Here is an 18,934-nt window from a genome sequence, read left to right as displayed (position 1 = left end):
GCTGTCTGTTATGCACTTTGATCTTGTCCTGCCCCGTTTTCCTCCTCACTAAGTATCTTACTTTAAACTAACTTGTCAGTATTTTCTTTTATTTTATTTTTCCTTTTTGTCTTCCCTTCTTACCCAACTTCCCCATACAGGACCTAACCCGACATAAACATCTTAAATGATTCTCAAACCAGATCTTTGCTTGTAATAATTCTTACTGAGATATTGTCAGTGAATGGAACTACTGGATTTTTAATAGTGACATACAAAATGAAACCTGATACCTTTGTCATTTTTACATGATGGTAACAGCCTGTTAGTTCTGAAGAAGAGTATGGAAATAGGCCGTATTTCTCAAGCCCAAAGGAAGTCTTCAAATATACATCAGTTCTGGGCTGCAGTTCTTCTTGTCCTAAAACTGCTTTGCCTTAACAAAAATCTGCGGTGCATTTGGGGGTATGAAGGAAGGCTTAAAAAAAACGCAGCCTAATTCACTGATAACCAACAACCACAAGTGTTACAGAGTAACTTTTACTGAATAATGTCCTGAGTAAACTGAGTAAACTTTCATTGTGATATGATGATACTGGTTTCCTAATAATAGAAAATATAAAAAATAGTTCTGATACCTCTTTACAGGTGCTGTTGTACTCGAAATTTCATGCTTTTCTGAAGCTGAAAGAATATATATGCTAGTTAAAGATACAACTGTCAATGACAAGCCTCTGAATGCTGTGGTGATTCCTGAAGTTATGGTAAGAGATGGGATTGAATTTAAAATATGTCTTTAAAAGAAAAAAATTACCTCTAAGGCTTTTTCCGCTGGAAGTAAATGAAACTACATTTTATTCAAAGGAGCCATACAGTGAGTTTCTGTAAGTAGCGTGATGAAAAAAAACACTTGAGAGCCTGTACTTTATGTATATGATATACTTCTGTGAGTTAAGTCACTTGTCCTGTTACTGTTGAGTTGTCAGGAATAACTACACAACTGTAGTTGCATAACTGTACAACTGTAAAGGGGAGAAAACCAAATTTTTTTTTCCTCTTTATTTCTTTCAATGATCAGAAAGTTAGGTAGGGTTTTAGTTTTAGCTGGTGTGTCTTAAAATGCTTACAACAACTTTGGTTTGGGGACTAATTGTGTTTCCTTGCTAACCATGAGGTAAAGTACTACTGCTAATTTTCACATTTTCAGTATCTTCATTTCCCCCGTTCTGTAGCAGAGGGAGTTTGATGTTGTTTAAATGCTGCATTGTGGATTTCAGAGGAAAACAGTCTGCTGAAAGACATAGTGCCAGGGTCCTTTTACAAATACAGGCTTGAATTCTCATTTATTAATTTTTATGGTTACAAATCACTTTCCTATGAATCAGTTGGTTTAATAATAGGTTTCATGTTAACATAGCAGTTTCAGGGTGAAAAGAGGAAAATGGTCCACTGAGCAAGTTGATTTTTAAAAAGGATGATGTAGGTTCTGTCCAAAAGAGAGTGTAGCTGTAGTTACTTTCTGTTACTGTTTTTCTGGAGTTGCATTATGGCAACTGAAGTGAGGGTCTTGGTTTGACTTTTTAGAACTTCCCAGAAGGTTGAATACTTAAAAAAATACATAATTAGTGGGAACTATGAAACAACATTAGATGGGAGGATCTCAAGTTCAATAGCCATAGTTGCATACTTACATGCCTGCTTTTACCATTTAAAAAGTCCTATGCTTGTCAAAGTTTTCTGAAGGCAAAATTATTTTTTTATGTGAGCAGATACAAGTGGCAATGCTTGGATGAAACTGGCAAGATTAAAAACTATTCCCCCTCCAAATATAGTGAGTGCCTTGTTCCTATGCATGCATAGGCATTATGTTTTGTAAAATCCTTAGAAACCACAGTTCCCCCTTGTCCAAACTAGGTGTCAGAGTTTCTGTTATAAGGAACAGAAGGCAGTGTGAAGATGGGACTGCTTTGATGCTTGTTTTCGGTGGTTTTTAGGCAAATGCATTACAAATGCATTATAAGCCTAGATTTGGTCCACGGCATGTGAAACTGAACATGCTTCCTTCTGTTAATTACATGTGTCTGGTTTTCTGGCACTAGATATGTTTGAAGTGAACTTCTTGATGCCAGGAAAATAAGGATAATGCAATCTGTTATCTGATGCAAGATATTTTTTAGAAACACCAGATAAGGGGACTGCTAGGGATGAATTTCTGATATGTAAGAAGGAGAGAGGGGCTGTACACGTGCATATACATTTTGTTTCCATTTCAGCATGTATTATTTATATTTTGTCATCTCACTGAAATGAGCCAAGTGTTAATCTAAATCATATTTCGAGTGTTCATATGTGCTTTGGCCACCCAGCTTACACCATTCAGTAATTAGGCAGAGTAAACTAATGACTGATTGTTGTCCCTACTTTGGGTAGCAATTTGACTAGATGACCTCCTGAGGTACTTTCCAACCTAGATTATCCTTTTATCCTATGATACTATTATCCTTTGTTTATACTTTATAAATGTGACCATTTAAATACAGCACCAGGAAATAACTTATACAGGAACTGAGCACAGTAGTAAATTTATACTGTGTTTGACATTCCTCTTGTGGGTGAAATAGAAAGAAATTGGGAATGAAGGGCTACTGTGTAGTCTCAGAAGAAGAATGGGTAATGAAACAAAGGCCACAGTGTTTTGGTTAATGAATGATTTTTCCAAATTGCAACTTAAATAAAACAAACAAAACAACCCTTCTTAAAAGTTGATAATAGAACAAAAGTAATTTGGTGGTTAGCGGGTTGCTAGTCCTTCATTTTCCTGAGGTGAGATTCGCTTACTCTGTGTCTGATATACCCAGTTTTAGTCTGGCATGGTAAGGTCTGCCAGAAGGAATTCATCCTCTTATGATCACTACTGAAAAGTTTGAATACAGAATCAGTTTGCACTAAGTGCTTCTTAGAAAGTCAAGCAATTAGTGTGATCAAATGTGTTGATCTGTTCTGCTGTTTCATGATCTCAGGCCTTTAAGAATTTAATCAAATGCTTTTTCATTTCATAATATTCAAAGAAATGAAAATACTGTCTTCACTGGAGTGTGGAAAAAAATACAGTCTCTTTCAAAGCTGTTTAGCTGCTGTGTAAAGACCTGCAGGGGCAGTTTGGTATCACTTTTTGGTAGCATGTCAAGTTGGAAGATATCGCAGGGCTGAATCTTTGAATTGAAAGCTAATTTACCAGAACTCTTTTTGCAGTACTGGCAAACAAGGAAATCAGCAGAGAGTTGTATGAGGCAAGTATCAGCATGAAGGTGACAAGTTTTTGTAGCTTTATCACTAATACCACTTACCAGTGGTTCCTTAAGAGTAGTAGAAAAAGATGTGGGAGTGTCCTGGATGGGTGAAACTTTCCATTTTATTCATTTCATTAATTCCTCACAAAAATGTGTCCAATTTAAAAGGCGTAATAGTTTAATGACCTTCTTAGCCATTACACCATGAAAGGTTACTTTCCACCCTTCTCCCACTGCCGCAGTTCCCCCAAAAGTACAGAAAAGGCTTGAGCTCCTACTGTGTTGACCCAGCTGCTGCTCCAGTTGCATTGAGACACCTTGCACATCATTCCTCATCAGATGCAATGACTCCTTTCTGGCCAGGGTGGAGGAAGTCTCTGCTTGGGGCATCATGAGTCCTTGCACATGGGAGATGCGGCAGACAGCCCGCTTGCAAATGTTGAATTTTACTTGTCGCTTAGAGATAATCTGCAGTTCCTGGAGACAGCCTACCACCCTGGAAGATGCACCATGGTGGTTGTGCTGGCAGGCCTGTGGCACAGAACACCTTGTTCTGCCTCATTGTGAGGTGTGATTACACAGTACACTCAACAGAAAGGGGATTAGCGTGGATAACAAATGTCTTGCCCCAGCCTGAAGCTGCAGTGTGCTAATCCAGACAAATTAAGCAATTCACAGTGACCATCAGAGTGTCTAAATCACACGGCCTCCTTCATCTGTCTCTAAGAAACGAGCAATAAATTCCTTCCTGAATGCCAGCCAACACAAAACCCCTCTGCAGATTTCACTCTTCAAGCAGAGCACTGAAGCCAGGGCTAAAGGGGGAAGGGAGTCCTCAGGCTGTGAGTCACACATCCCCTTCTGCCCAGTAACAAACTCATCGTATGTTCCCACTGGGGCTTTATTAAGGGATTAAAAAAAATTCTGCAGCATAAGAGTGCTACCCTTGTGGCCGTCTGTAACAGAGCATGTACTTTTCAGAAAGCAGCACAGCAGCCCTGCTCTGCTGTAGAAACTGTCACAGAGTTTTTAACTCCTACTGAAAAATAATTGTTTTCTTAGAAGCTGGCCTTTATCTAGGGGTTCAGCAATGTTTCTTACTCCTTTAAGTTTAATGAAGGGTGATGACGGGAAGCAAGTTAACTCTAAGGCTAAGCACTTTCTAGAATACTTCTGTTTATTCTACAGAGGTGCGTTTAGCCCTAAATAGGTATAGTTAGGGATTTACATTAGAAGATACTTGCAACACAGATGGTTTTGAGTGGTAGGACTGCTCAGTTTATACCACATACAGATATTTTGTTAGCTCCACGCATTCTCCACAGCTGCTTGTGAGTCTTAGTAGCATTCAGGGTAAATGTTTCACTTTTTTGTTTTTGTACAATATTGACACTTGAGAATTAGGAATTTTAGATGGCGGTTTTGTAGAAACTAAATACATATTTGCAACAATATATATTTGCTTGAGTAAGATCTCAGACAACTTTCCAAAACACAGCTGTGCTTTTGAATGCCTTGGAGCTTACCACATCTCAGAAATCATTGCAATTCCCTGAAGTTCCTTGTGAATTATTTTGGTTACTTGGTTTTAAACCCAGTGCGTTAGAACTTGCCTGTAAAAGCAAGTAATATAAAACATGTGTTGAATATGTCACTTCTAAATGTCCAAACCCAGTATTTCTAGAAACTGATTTCCTGAAGAAGAGAAGGTAATCAAATGTTCTTGTCCATATTCAAGTAAGGTATTTGTTTGACTTTAATGTTGGGCTGGTTTCTTTTCTCTCATTCTTTTTTGAAAAACTTTTTGTTTACTTTGAGCTGCAGAACTGAATATTTTTTCTTTCTGTTATACCCTTGCCCCCCATTTTTTTAAACCCCACAAATTTCTGGGTGTTGGACCAAGGCTGAGGTTTCAGATAACCTGTATTGTTCAGAAAGCTGAAATGACTGGAAGTGAAATTTAGGTAGTAAAAAAGCTCTGAAGAGGAAGAAATGGGAAGTGGTCAGGTGGGAAGGTAGGGCAGAGTAGAAGCTGGAACAAGGAGTGCAGGAAGGGAACAGTTGGCCCTGTTAGCGCATGGGACATGGCGTTTCCTTTTAGAGCTGCTCTGCCTTCTGTTGCTTGTGGGATTTTCAAAGGACCATTCATAATGGGATATGGCAGATGATAGTGCAGGAATGGATGGAGTAATGAGAAGGGCTTTACTTCTGGAAAAGCCAGAGCTCTGCTTACTATTTTTACTAATGCCTGTGATGGATTGAGGGGAGGAAATCCACTTCTGTTGCTGGGATGTGTGGATCCTTGAGCTGTTGACCTTACAACTCAAGAAGTCCTTCCTTTTTGTGACAGTGGCATGCACTGTTTTCCTTAGTCTTCCTTTGCTAGCTACAAATATCCTTTCCATGTGCTTCACAGAAATAAACATATTACCCTTATTGTGTGTTGGACACACTTTGAATAGTTGCTTCCCCTTTTCCAATAAAGCCTGAATATGGAGGCAAGAGGTGTTTTGACCTAGCAGTTGTTCACAGTATAGTGTGAAGGTGGTTCCTCTGTAGAAAGCCGTGTGGATGGCTTTACAGTCTCTGTCTCGCCAACCTAGTTGTTTTGCCAGCAGTGAAACCTTTCCAGCAAAACAAAATTTTGAGGCTCTTCTGGCTCTTTGTCAGCTAAAATAGCCCTTGTTTGGCTAATTTTTTTGTTTTAGAAGACGTACATATTTTCAAACTGAATGTCTCTGGTAGAATCTAAAGGACGAGGAAGGAAGGGGCAAGAGGAGAAGTGTGTGCCTGCTCCACCAACCTTCTTATCTGCTTAGTGTTCCTCTTCCTGGTGTGTTTTCTGTTTGTGCTTGCAAGTCACACTCCATGGCAAAGGGCATTTCTCATGCAGGCAGTATCACAGAGGAGAAGGATTTTTATATGTTTGCTTGTATCTTGACACATCTGGCAGGATGTGGCTTGCAGAGGATTACCACCCAGCCCTTTTAGGAGAGCAGAATCTGAGGAAATCTCTCAAATACTGGGAAGCCCCAAATGATCATTTGTTTTCAAGCATCCAGATGAGCTCACAGGTAGATGATGGTCTGGGGTGCCTCAACATCAGACTCCAGTTTGCTTCCCCACAAAGTTACTCATTAATTTGTCCTGATGTCTCCATTCTTCGCCTTGGTTCATGCTCTCTGGTGGTCACTCATAGACAGCAGCCGACACACTTTCTGGGTGCTGTCTCCTCTCCTCTGTAGCTCTTGGTATCTCTCCACGTTTGCATGCTGCAGTCACGCTGCTGCCTTGCCACCCCCTGAATCATTCTTGTCTAAATTGACTTATATTTAGCACTGTTATTCTGTTCCCTGAATCCATCCTGTCAGCTGCATGACAAATTGCTGTTCCCTGAATGCTGTCCAATTTGTAAATACAAATTACCATAATTTAGGGACTGTGGCAAACGTTTCTGTTTTGAAGCGCGCTCACTGAAATGCCCAATGGACTTTTCTGATGTGTACCTGCCCCACAGCCCTGTGGCAGGACGAATGAAAGGTGTGCTGGTGTTTTCTGATCTTTCTAGAACCATTTACAAATCATTTTATGGGATGATTTGTGGGCTGGCTGGCTGAAAACCAGTCCCAAGGGAGTGCTTCTGGTGGCTGGAAGTTCTGACCTCTGGTGAGGCTGCAGGTATCGTTCCTGTGCAGTCTGTAGAGTATCCCAGGATATCCTTCTTCTGCCATGGGCAATGGCTTCCTTTGGAGTGGTTTCTGGATGGGCCATGCTTTGAGAGCCCTTTGAGCAGCAGCTTCAGTAGAGGTGTGAGGATCATAAGACACTGGCACCAAATCCTCCTGATTAAAAATTTTAAATACATATTTTTAAAATAAGCTTTCAACCTCTTACTTCATGGGGAGGGGCATGCCAGTGTGTGCCCCAAATATTCTCATTTTAAAATGTTTTGTCCTTATAAATTAACATGTATTCTAAGATGACCACAAAACTTAAGACAAATGTTTCAGTTGGTTTTGGAAGAAGTTCTCTCTTCACAACGAATGTGTTTGAGTTGTACATGACTCTGGAAGGTACCTTATCCCTCACACTATTCTTTGGCATAGACTGTTTACTGAAAATGTTTAGGAAGGACTACTTACAGTGCCTTTGTTTTTAATGTTAGGCTCAACTGTGTAGCTGGGAGTGTGTTAAGGAAACTTCAGTTCCCAGAAAAACAAGATCAGCAGCTAACCAGTCCATTGTCTGGACATTGAATCTTTTTATCTATTGAATCTGGATTTTTTTTTTAACTAAGCATCAAGGAAACATCAGGAAATACTTCTGAGATGCAGTAGTAATTTTGCTGCCTAGTCATGATTTTGGCTAATCCTTTTCTTGTCATCTTTCAGGCTTCCAAGATACCACAAAACTGCTGCCCACTTCTTGTATTTGTGAATCCAAAAAGTGGTGGTCTAAAAGGTCGGGATCTGCTGTACAGTTTTAGAAAGCTGCTAAACCCACATCAGGTCTTTGAACTTACCAATGGTGGCCCACTGCCTGGGTAAGTCATCATAGTTTTCATTTTTTTTTATTTATGTTGTTTTGGTTTTTTTTGAAAGGATGGATCAGATTCACTTGTTATGAAGATCTAAATTGCTTCTGTTCTGTGCCTGAAGACCAGAGCAGTGGATCACTGATCAGTGTTCTGACTGGTTCTCACTGTGAAAACAGATTTAAACATTGAGGTTCCCTAAAGAAAAGAGAATAGAGCAGTTCCTGATGCATGATGCTTGTGTCAAGTGTAATAGGGTCCAGTCCTGGGAAAGTCATATGCACTTTACAATAACACAGATTTAATAATTATTAAAATAAAAAGATTTTATAATCAAATGGGGATGGAAAGAGAAATGTCACATTGCCTGACAAGGGCTTGTTTTTGGCTTTATTTCCTCTGATGTTTCACGGGAACTAACAGGAAAGTATAATAAAATTTCGTATCTTGACTCCTGAAATTTAGCCACAATGGCAGAATTAACAGGGCCTGCCTGATCACAGCTGCAACATTTCTAAATGCAAGGAACAGAACATAATGTGCTTGTAGGGAGGCAGGAACCAATTACTTGATTTAATCAACGCCACTTTGTTACCAGCTTCATAAAACTGAAAGTTATGGTTGTAGCCTACTCAGAGCAGCCTCATTCCTTCAGCACTTTTTTACAAGGAACTGTCATGACAAGCTCTTCAAAACAAAAGCTTTCATGGGAGAAATGCAGCTTATGCAGGAGGCAAGAAAAGCAAGCTGCACAAACTAAGGTTTTTGTCAGAAGTGTATAATTCTGTTGTCTTTCTAATGCAGCTCAAGCTGCAACTTCAGTAATGCGTTCATTTTGTTTTGCCCATGGAATCCTTCTGTAGTTTTATGGCAAAACGCTTCCACTTATTCCTTGCTTCTTGTGCAATGGGAAATAAAAATTCCTTTGCAGGGTATTTCAGTATGTAGGATGAAAAGCCACAAAAGGTAAGAGCGACAAGGAATATAGAAGAAAATGTGCTAGAAGTCTTATGACTAAGTAAAAAGAAAACCCCACCGGTAATCAACATCTCCACTAGGACTTAGAGAGTTATAAATGTTCACATTGAAATGATGAATAGTTAGATCTCTGTGTCTTTGGTGCAAAAGGAAGTGATTAACAATTTAGCTGTGAAGAATCTTAGAATGATGTGGTTTTCACTCTTTTTAAACAGCTTTATCTAGAAGTTCCTATTTTTCCATTTACTTTGTTGAAGTTGATCCTGAAACTGATTTGGAGCGGGGGGAGGGGTCTGGGTGCGGGCGGCAGAATCCAATAATAATGTGTTATCTTAAATAGTATATTAAGAGGCTTCACTTCTCCTGTACTACATTGTAACATTTCTTTTCCCCTTTGCTTTGTTTCTCAATGGAGGTTTCACACGTTCTCTAAAATCCCCTCCTTCCGAGTGCTGGTGTGCGGAGGGGACGGCACCGTCGGCTGGGTCCTTGGTGCACTGGAGGAGATCAGGCACAAGCTGGTGTGCTCAGAGCCCTCAGTTGCCATCTTACCTTTAGGAACAGGTGAGAACCATAGCAAGCGCCATTCTTCTTCTGAGGGCAGAAGTCCTCCAGAACGTTTACCTTTCTTTATCCACCTGACAAACAACTCAGTTTTGCAGTAGAGATGCCATGACTCAGTTCTGGCCAGTGTTGGATAGCAAATGCAACATCAGCTTTTCAAGGAAATGACAGTCATGCTTTCTGAAGGAAAAACAAGCGGCAGGGGTGTTGGTATGGGTGTGTCTGAGCGGGCAGGAGTTGCACAGGGCAAAATATTCTCCCCGTGACAACCACAGGTGCATCAGCCATTGCTGAAAACCAGTGAACTCAGCTGCTCCCTGACTTCTCACCTCCATAACAGGCTTTTCCATCACTTTTTGGGAAAACTTTTCAGATGAGACAGTGCAAGCACATGCGATGCTTAGATATTTTCTCTGCTTGTTAACTTTTCAGTCCAATCTCACTACTTCTTTGACTTGTTTGGAGTACCTTAATGTGATTTGATTTGTAAAATAGGGTTGATGCACTTTTTGATGCTTTTAGCTAACTTACGAAATGCAGTTGTTCTTCATTGTTGCCCAGGTAATGACTTAGGGAGGGTCTTGCGATGGGGAGCTGGCTACAGTGGGGAGGACCCCTACTCGATTTTGGTTTCTGTGGATGAGGCGGATGACGTTCTTATGGATCGCTGGACTATCCTTTTGGATGCAGAAGAGCCAGCTGAAGGTGCAGAGAATGGCATTGCAGAACCTGAGCCTCCAAAGGTGAGCTGAGCACCGTTTGGGTTTGATTCTTAGGAACTGTTGTTCTAGCAAAAATCACAAAGAAGATAGTTACTAACATAGTTTAATCTTTTATTGCTCACCTATCTTTGAGCTTGGACCTTACTGAGCTATTCCTTAGGGAACCCAGCATATGCCTGAATCTAGTGCTTCAGTTTTGGTAGGACTGGTTGGCTGCAGAACACACTTCATTGCTGTTTGGCAAAAGGTATCTGGTAGAGGATTAATGAAAAGATTCAAGTAATAATGGCATACCTATTTGCTTCAGTTGGAAAGAAATTTATTTCTCAAATAAGAAGAGCTTTTTGAAGGAATGCCAAACACTTTCCAGAACACTAGTGAAACTGGAGTGTCGACCAAAAACCAACACCCCGATGCCCCCAAAAAAGTACTCTTATCTTTCCTTTAACAGTTTAAAAAATGGCTGAGTTGCTAGCATATACAGGAAGTAAATCCTTCTGTCATCTTACTGGCATTGTGTGTCTGTATTTGTGGCATCTGTTGTATTTTTTTGGAATGAAACTCCCTGTCCTTTGGTTTGTATTACTTGTTTCTGTTTAGGAAAATAAAAATGTTGGTTGTAGATGGTGACTTCAGAGCTTTGTGTGAATCCTGGTTCTGGTTATCTTCAGACAAAACAAACAAATTGGACAAGGGGGTGGCAAAAAGGAAGTAGGAAATGGTAATAATGGTAGCAATTGTCTAAGATTGTAGTCCAGTCACTGGAAAATGCTAGGCATTATGTGTCACTTGGAGGATTTAAGTTGGTCAGGTTCCAGGTATTTTTCACTTGGTGGAGACGGGTTAATCTGCCCTGAGTGCCTAATCTGCTTTTTAAAGGTGAAGGACGGGAGAGTCAAGGGCTAGGTTAGAAAAGTTATGGGATGAATGGCATGCAAAGGAAAAATTAATTGCAGAAATGGTTGAAATCTGTAGAAACTTGAGACTGGCTTATAGGGAGCTATTTAAAATGCAGCTGAGTGGGTGAAGTCAAGTTCTTCACTTATCTGGCATAACCTGGTCACCTTCCAAAGTAAGGAAGAACATCTTCCCAATAATGTCATGATAAATCCATGGCTGATGCCAAAAATAATAGTGGCATTAGTGTTCAGCAACTTGTGTAGTTATTGCATAGAATCGCTTTGAGAAGTTGGGTTGGTTTTATTTCTGCATTTGTTTTTATTTCTGCCTTATTATGCTTGTTACTTGCAATTAAGATTAAATTTTTAAGTTTCTGGTACTTCGGAAATGATGACTACACATGTCAACAATTGTCCGTACGGCTTTATTTTTAGTGCAGTGTTTCTGGAAAATGTTTTCCAGGATCTGTCAAGATCAAATGACTTGGATCATCTGCAAAGCTTGTTTTTGTTGAAAAACTTTGGAACCTCTTCATTTATAAACCTAAGGAGGAAATAATACATTTTTTTTTTGTCAGATTGTACAGATGAACAATTACTGTGGTCTTGGCATTGACGCAGAGTTGAGCTTGGATTTTCATCATGCTAGAGAAGAAGAACCAGGGAAATTTAATAGCAGGTAATCCTGGGAAAACCAGGGTGAAGGGCAAACTCTGGTACTGCGTAACTTCCAATTTACACTATGGCTGATAATCTTGAAATGCTACAGGTATCCACAAACAGTATTGCTTGAGGCAGAGCTGGCACAGGGAGGCGTTAAGTTAGTCAGGAACTTGTAGACACAGAATTTGGTTTGGGGAGGGGTGGGGAGTGTTGTTTGGTTGGTTGGTTTGAGATTGTTGTTTTGGGGTTTGGGGGGTTTTCTGCCTTTACCAAGAGAGAGCACCAAAGCAGTTTTTGGAAGCCCTGTCGTTATTATTCAGTGTACTTTTTTGCCAATAACTGCAGTTTTGAGGTAGTGGAAAAATGTCTTACTCAAAGCCTTTAGCAGGAGGGAGGGCAGTGCTGCTACGTGAGCAATAAACACACTGTTCAGAACTTCTTTGTACCTTTCCCAGCCTTGCTTAGTTCTGTGGTAGCACCTGCATGCTGGTAATGAAGATAAAAAAAGATCTCTGTATCTCAAGTGAGATTGAGTGATTAAAAAGATATGGAGAGAGACCTTCCGCCTTTCTGGCACGCAGATCAATCAATAATAGTACTTTTTCTTCTTCCCATTATCACTGATGAGAAAAAGAAACCACATTTGTGTAATTAATCAGTAATTCGTTGTAGAAACTGGTTTTGTCTGCTTTCCCCTATGTTTGTGAGTAAATGTTCTCTAAATTGTCTCTTGGTTGCCAGAGACAGTTACAGCCAGTTACAACTATGCAGTATTCAAATCCTTACTATTAAAAATATTCTCTGGTGGGTTATGAGTGTAATGATGTGCAATCCCACCTATCTTGCAGTGTTATATCTATCATTACAGGCATTGCTCATGTTTTTTTCTTAAAAATGGAATAATACAGGATACTGTTTGTGGTACATAAATTACTATTAAGCATTGGTTTGCATTTTCAGTCCACTGAATTAAAAACATCATAGGTCATAAAATCAGGCAATAATTTTGCATATAGCAGTGCTTGTTCTAGTGTATAAAACTGTTCTAGATTTACTTTTGCAATTAATATAATGTAAGAGTTACATTCATTCTTCCTTTAAAATACACTACCCTGCCTTTGCAAAGCTGCAGCACTTTAAAAGATATGTCCTTTTCTTAATGCCACTGTATTTAAGGGTTGTACTTTGACTTTTAGTGCCCTGTGTGCTTTTCATCCCTTGAATCTTTATCTCAGTCAGTTCATAGTGTGCAGCACCTGCAGTGCAGTGGGTGGTGACTTGGTACCGTTCTTGCAGACCTTTTACATGCGTATTCGGACACCATGCAAGCAGGGTGTCTTGGAGGGTGTGCAGGAAAGAAGAGGTGATTTTTTTTTTTGTAAATCTGAAGGGCTGTATATTTCTGTGATTCAAGATCTGAGAAAGAAACATGAAATAATGAGTTGATACTGAGCTACAGTTTTGCAGGAGACAAACAGCTTGTGCAGGCTAACAGTGCTGACACATGATTGTTGCCTTTCGCTGCCTGTGATGATGATTGTTAAAATTGCTGGCTTTACTCTTTCCCAGGACGTGCAAGCGCATGCTCTTGCCAGCAAGATTAGCATGTTTTTATTGTTATTTTCAGTAAATTAACTAAGAAGGATGGCTACTTAATGCCAGATGCAACAGCTGCTGGCATGTGAACTGGCTGCTCCTGAGTGCAGAACAGGAAGTTTCAGGTTGTGACAACAGAAACTGCAGGTAGTCCTTGCGAGAAAAATGGGCTTGAGTGCTCTTCTGAATCAAGATCTTAAGCTGGTAAATGTCCTGAAAGCTGTGTGCTCTCTGGCCTCAAGCTGTAGAGTCTCTTTACACACTCAGGACTCCTTATCTTTGGCTTTCCCCCCCTGGAGGGAATTCAGTGCTGAACTTCCATCGCAGGGCAGATAGAAATAGTGTATGTTCCAGCAGTGATGGTTTTTATGTTGTCGAGTGCCAAGCTATGTGAGGTTTTTTCACACTGTAAAACTTAAGGATCAGGGCATCTGCCTTCATTCCCCCATTCCTATGGGATCCTGGAGCCATCTTTAGGGTTGTCTGTTACAGAAGAGACCACATCTTGTTTGTGGCACCCAAAATTGGCAGGAGACTGCTGTGGCAGGCAGTCTCGTGAATGTAAGGTTAGGCAGAGAGAATATTCTGCATGATTTAATGCAAGTTTAGAATTGTTTTACAAAGATACAGAACTGTTCTTTCTCTGGCTGGGCTGGGGGGAGGTTTGAAAGTACTGGTTGTTTGATTTTTTGATTGTGGGTTTTAAAATGCTACAATGGCTACTGTCTAACTCATTTTTTTTCCATCTTGGGTCCTCTGTATGTGAACCTGGTAAAATTCTTTCCCAGTCAGTAAGATTACCCTAATAAAAGCACCCTAACAGATTCTAATTATTGGTCAGAGCTCTTCTCTTTTGCAGTGGTGGTTTCCCACCCAGTGGTGGGCTTGTTGAATTGCAGGACTAGATAAAAAGCAGTCATTTTGTTTTGCTTGATAGCTTTCTGTGCTGTGTGCTGCAGTTCTGAGAGGTTTGCTTCTGAGAGATGTTACCTAGCAGTTTAGTAGTGCTCATGGGAAACTGCAGTTCATTTAAAAAGGCCTGGCACACAGATTTCTTATCCATCATCTTTAAAAAAGAGTTCCCCAAACCTACCCTTCTGGGTGTGCAGCAGTTGGCAAGAGCTTTGAAAAGTCTGGCTTTCTGCATCAGCTCGCTTCGTTTCTTCATGAGTCTTGAGGACTGGCTTCTTTATTTTCTTTTCATGAAAGCTTGGAAAGCAGTTACTGATGGTCTTGCTTCGTCTGGCCACCAGAGGTGCTTGCTGCTTAAGCAACAACCACAGAGGTGATTAAACTAACAGTGTAAGTTGATGCTATGGTGTCTCCCTGAGTCTATGGAGACTTGTTCATGGGACTTTTAAAAAGTAAAGGGTATTTTTCAGTTTGCTCTATCAGGGATAAATACAGGATTGCAGTACTTAAAAAACCAGTTGTTTACTTTCATAATCCATTAAAGTGGTCCCATATAGGATCACCTTTTAACTTTATCTATTCTGAGATACTCAATTAGCTAAACTGAAGAATCAGTCAAACCTTCTGAAAGTCCCTCTGGAAGGGTGTATGCAGCCTTATGGGTGTAGCCAGTGGGGCATCAGGTAGTACGTGAATGTTGGCTATACTTACAGTGCATCTTTTGTAGAAAAACCAAAGGGTGATTCCTGAGCTGTGTAGGTCAAATTCCCAAACTCATTTGAGCAGTAGGATGTTACTTCCATATCTGTACTCTAGAGAGCCTTCCAAATAGTTCTAGGATGATATAGTGATGCAAGTGTTGCAGCCGAGCTGATGCAAGGACTCACTGGCTCCATGGGGATGGGTGAGCTGCATGTAACGCCCTGCCCTCCTCTCTCATCCCCATCAGTGTCATTTACAGCAGTGACTGCAGTGTGTGTCCCACCTAATACAAAACTGGATTTCCTTCAGCACAAATAAGGTGTTGGAGACTGCTCCAAGGACAACTTCCTCCTTCCTGCCTTGCTAATTAACTGTGGTGAAACTACTGTCTGCAAACCAAGGGTTTGCTTTAGGAGATGCTTATTCTTTCTACCCAAGTGGGCAAGCTAGTATGTTATTAGCTACTGCTAGCAGTAGGCTGACAACTTCCACTGGCACTTTCTCCCCGAATCATGTCCCACACGTAGTTGCGCAAAGAAGGGTGGTGATTCTCTCTAAGTGGCAGATGTGCAAAGATCACCCTTCTAAGCTTGGCTGGCCATTTTAATCATAAAATCTTTCAGTCACCTTCAAAACCCTTGGATAGGAATTGGTGTGGTAACATTACATTCAGGCAACACTTTAAGAAGGGAAGATTTTTCTGTAACAAAATTTCACAAATCTCCACATGCCTCAACAGCACAAATCATCCCCTAAGTAAAAGGTATATAAAGTTCATGCTTTGTTTCTGCAGTAAAGCTAGAAGAATTTGGAGAGGGGTTTAATTGAAAAACTCTTTTAAATATACCTGTTAGAGGACAATACTGGTATACGTACGAGGAACAGTGCTATGCTGGGCCTTACGTTTTAGTTACAGGATGCTTGTCTGCTTTTAGGTTTCACAACAAAGGAGTGTATGTGAAAGTTGGGCTGCAGAAGATAAGTCATACCAGAAATCTTCACAAAGACATAAAGCTTCAAGTGGACCAGCACGAAGTGGAGTTACCAAGTATAGAAGGACTCATTTTTATTAATATACCCAGGTAAAAAGGAGAGGAAGGATCCTGTGTGGATGTGTGTGTGTGGAAATGCTGCTTGGTATTTAAGCATCAAATGTTTTTGATAATTGCCTGACTTGCTGGCTTGCCACTGTGCCTAAGGAACTAGCTCTTAATACCATTTTGACGTCGTTTTTCTGATCCTTTGAAACTCACAATCTCACTTCTCTTAAAGGTGGCACTATCTTGTTTTCCCAGTGCAAACCCCTGTCCATTTGCTATTTCTTCTGTGTCCTAACAGTAATTTGGTAACATTTCCTCACCAAAGGTGTTCTGACTTCTTTTGGAGCAGTTTTCTAGTAAAACATGACTTTTTAGGCATGGTTGTAGGCATGTGGCTTCTGTCCACTACCATTTTCCCCCTCCCCCAAACTGCTTGAACAGTTCACCAGATTTCACCATGACTTGTAGGAAGATCAAAGATGATCGGCTTACACTCTCTGGCATGCTAGAGACCAGGTGCCTAAGCAGTTCCTGCAGTGAAGGCCAGCCAGGATTCAACTGTCAGACACTGTCCTGGTCCCACAGCTAGCTGGTTGGTGTATGTGGAGTTGACTATGCTACCTGGGTAGCTGTGGAAAACCCACAGTTCAGGTACCTTTTGCAGAGTTGTAGGGACTGCTCTGACACCTGCAGGGAGCTAGAGTTACTGCTGTGGAAGAAAGGAAGACAAATCTGCAGGAAATCTGGCTTCCTTAGATGTGCTGTTGGTAGAGGCAGGGTTTTTGTTTGCACAAAATCAGCAGGTAATTAGTGCTGCCATGCTATTTTTTTTTTCAAGTACACTCTTATCTTAGGCTTCCGGTATCTTTTTCCATTTTAGTCTGAAAATGTTTCAACTTTTTATTGAAATGTATATATTTACATGTACATATACATATGTGCACATGCACATACACACAAGTATATGTTGCACATGAGAACTGTGGAGAAGAAAAGATTGTGATTAGTCCTGCGCAGTCAATGCACTAAAGTGAGTGATTCGAGGAAGGAGGGTCAATACTGCACAAAAAACAACACAGTGTTAAATTGTCAGAAGCATTTCAGAGGATCAAAGTGCAGAAATACCTGCTTAACTACAAGTGAGTTTGGCCAGGTACAAGAACAAAAACTTGATATTTGTTTTAGCTTTAGTTTCTCTTCAGTAGCTTCCATGAATATTGTCAAGATCAGTAAGATCTATGTTAAGTTCTTAAGTCTTGGAAGTTAAGGGTTAATGTAGCTGTAAATTGCGTCTGAAACTCTTTGGAGTTACTTTCTTCTTACCTACTCTTTTCTTTCAAATGGAAGCTACTTACTTCACTCCTTCTTTCACTCCTGAAAGATCATTTTAGAAGTCTGCCAAATTTTAGGAAAACACTTCCTGCTTTTACAGTGCAGGAAAGCTGTTTGTCTCCTCCAGCTGCTGGGGAGAAGAGTGTCTAGCTTTTGAAGTCTGGTGAACCAGCCACCCCTAGCAGGGTGCTGGGCTGGGTGCTCTGTGGCAGATGGTAGGTCCACAGGTGGTCACTGTGGTGTGCTCTCTACGCAGCTGGGGGTCTGGAGCTGATCTCTGGGGGTCTGAGAGTGATAACCGCTTTGAGAAACCACGCATTGATGACGGCCTGCTGGAAGTTGTTGGTGTGACCGGCGTTGTTCACATGGTAAGTTGGCATCCCAGTAAGAACAGAGGAAACATACATTTTCTCAGACTGCTTATTTTTGTAACAAACAGTGCTTTCCAAGTGTGTAGTCCTAAAAAGTATGCATCTATGTTAAGATTATACCATCATTTATTCAGGTACTTGTTGCATCATGCAGAAATGGGTATAGACCATAAACAGAATTCATGGGCAGTGTTGGCTGTCTGTGAACAAAGCTTCCAGATGTCGGGAGTTCAGCTGTGGCTGGTATGCCTGTTCATGGATTGCAGTGCCCTCTCATTGTCTGCTTACTGGGCTGCCCTGAAGATCCATATTTAGGTGCCAGACTACTACAGATGGAATGGAAACTGAAGAAACCTGTGGTTGGATAAGAAGTAATAGGAGTGTAAAGAATTTGTTAAAATTGCATGGGGAAATACTTCATGACTTAAGTAGGCTTTGAACCAAGGCCCGAAACATACATGCATACATATATATGAAATGCAAATATATATATTTACATATACATATGTATTGTGGAATTGTTAGGGAAGAAGTTGCTGCCCAGGCATTCACATGTCAATCAAGGAGTCACACACACACCAGCCTAGACTTTAACTGCTAGGACTGGAGTCCCTTCGCAGCGGGCAACTCCAGTGAGCCAATGGGTGCCCCTTTTGACTCCTCACACACACACACACACACACTCTCACCCTCAGGCACTTCTTCTTCCCTTAGACTCAATCCTAGGTTCCCCAAAGCAGAATCTCTAATCAAGGCCTTCAAAAGAGAAAGTGTAATTTGTTCTATACATGGTGCACAAATTTAGACCACTCGAGCTGTGTGCCCCCAGAGTGAGACCCCAAACACTAAAACCTCTGGGCAGTTATACCCTTACAGTCGAAGTTTCTGCCTCTCACACCATAGTCTGGTCCAAGAGTAATATTCAGGCCTGGGGTCATCTTCTCTCTCATTGGGTCCTTCTTCTCTTCTCTAGGCAGGTTCTTTCTCTTTCTGTTTTTTTAGGCTAGTTGTTACTGTCTCTTCTTTTCCTGGCTCAAACTGGTTCTGGGGCTTTCCAAATCTTATTCCTCCAGTCAGAGAATAAATAGGGCAACATTAAGCAAAAGCATTAAGAAAGCTATGAGTTCTGCTTTGTCATGAGCAAGTACTTTTAAGCAGCTAAACAAAGTTCTTAAAGCCCTCCAAAACATATTAACAGCCTCTGTAACTTACATACATTCCTGTGCTATTATAGCCTCACAATCTTATCCCATTATTGCCACATGCAGTTTATGTCTCTTTTGGGCGTCTTCCACATGCTCAGCTTTGTCACCTTCCACAACAGAATGCACTAGCTTTCTCATAATAGGTAT

The 18,934-nt window shown here is 40.7% G+C and overlaps 1 protein-coding gene across 2 annotated transcripts in view; it reads left to right on the top strand.

Annotated features, from left to right (window-relative positions):
• Window positions 1–18,934, top strand: part of DGKQ (diacylglycerol kinase theta) — a 110,523-nt gene that overhangs the window by 81,845 nt on the left and 9,744 nt on the right. Inside the window, exons 15-22 of one of the 2 annotated variants that reach the window (XM_052776236.1) lie at window positions 628–743; window positions 7,661–7,812; window positions 9,197–9,345; window positions 9,907–10,088; window positions 11,545–11,645; window positions 15,775–15,921; window positions 17,468–17,579; window positions 17,717–18,046. In XM_052776236.1, coding sequence (XP_052632196.1) covers window positions 628–743; window positions 7,661–7,812; window positions 9,197–9,345; window positions 9,907–10,088; window positions 11,545–11,645; window positions 15,775–15,921; window positions 17,468–17,579; window positions 17,717–17,755 — 998 coding nt within the window. In that variant the 3' untranslated portion in view covers window positions 17,756–18,046. Of the gene's footprint in view, window positions 1–627; window positions 744–7,660; window positions 7,813–9,196; window positions 9,346–9,906; window positions 10,089–11,544; window positions 11,646–15,774; window positions 15,922–17,467; window positions 17,580–17,716; window positions 18,047–18,934 lie in introns of those variants that run through there. The other variant, XM_052776235.1, reaches the window with a different exon arrangement.

Source organism: Harpia harpyja, chromosome Z (assembly GCF_026419915.1).
Source record: "Harpia harpyja isolate bHarHar1 chromosome Z, bHarHar1 primary haplotype, whole genome shotgun sequence".
Classification (NCBI taxonomy): Eukaryota; Metazoa; Chordata; class Aves; order Accipitriformes; family Accipitridae; genus Harpia; species Harpia harpyja.
Note: the sequence above shows the minus strand (reverse complement) of the source record. Positions and strands in the feature narration are given on the sequence as shown.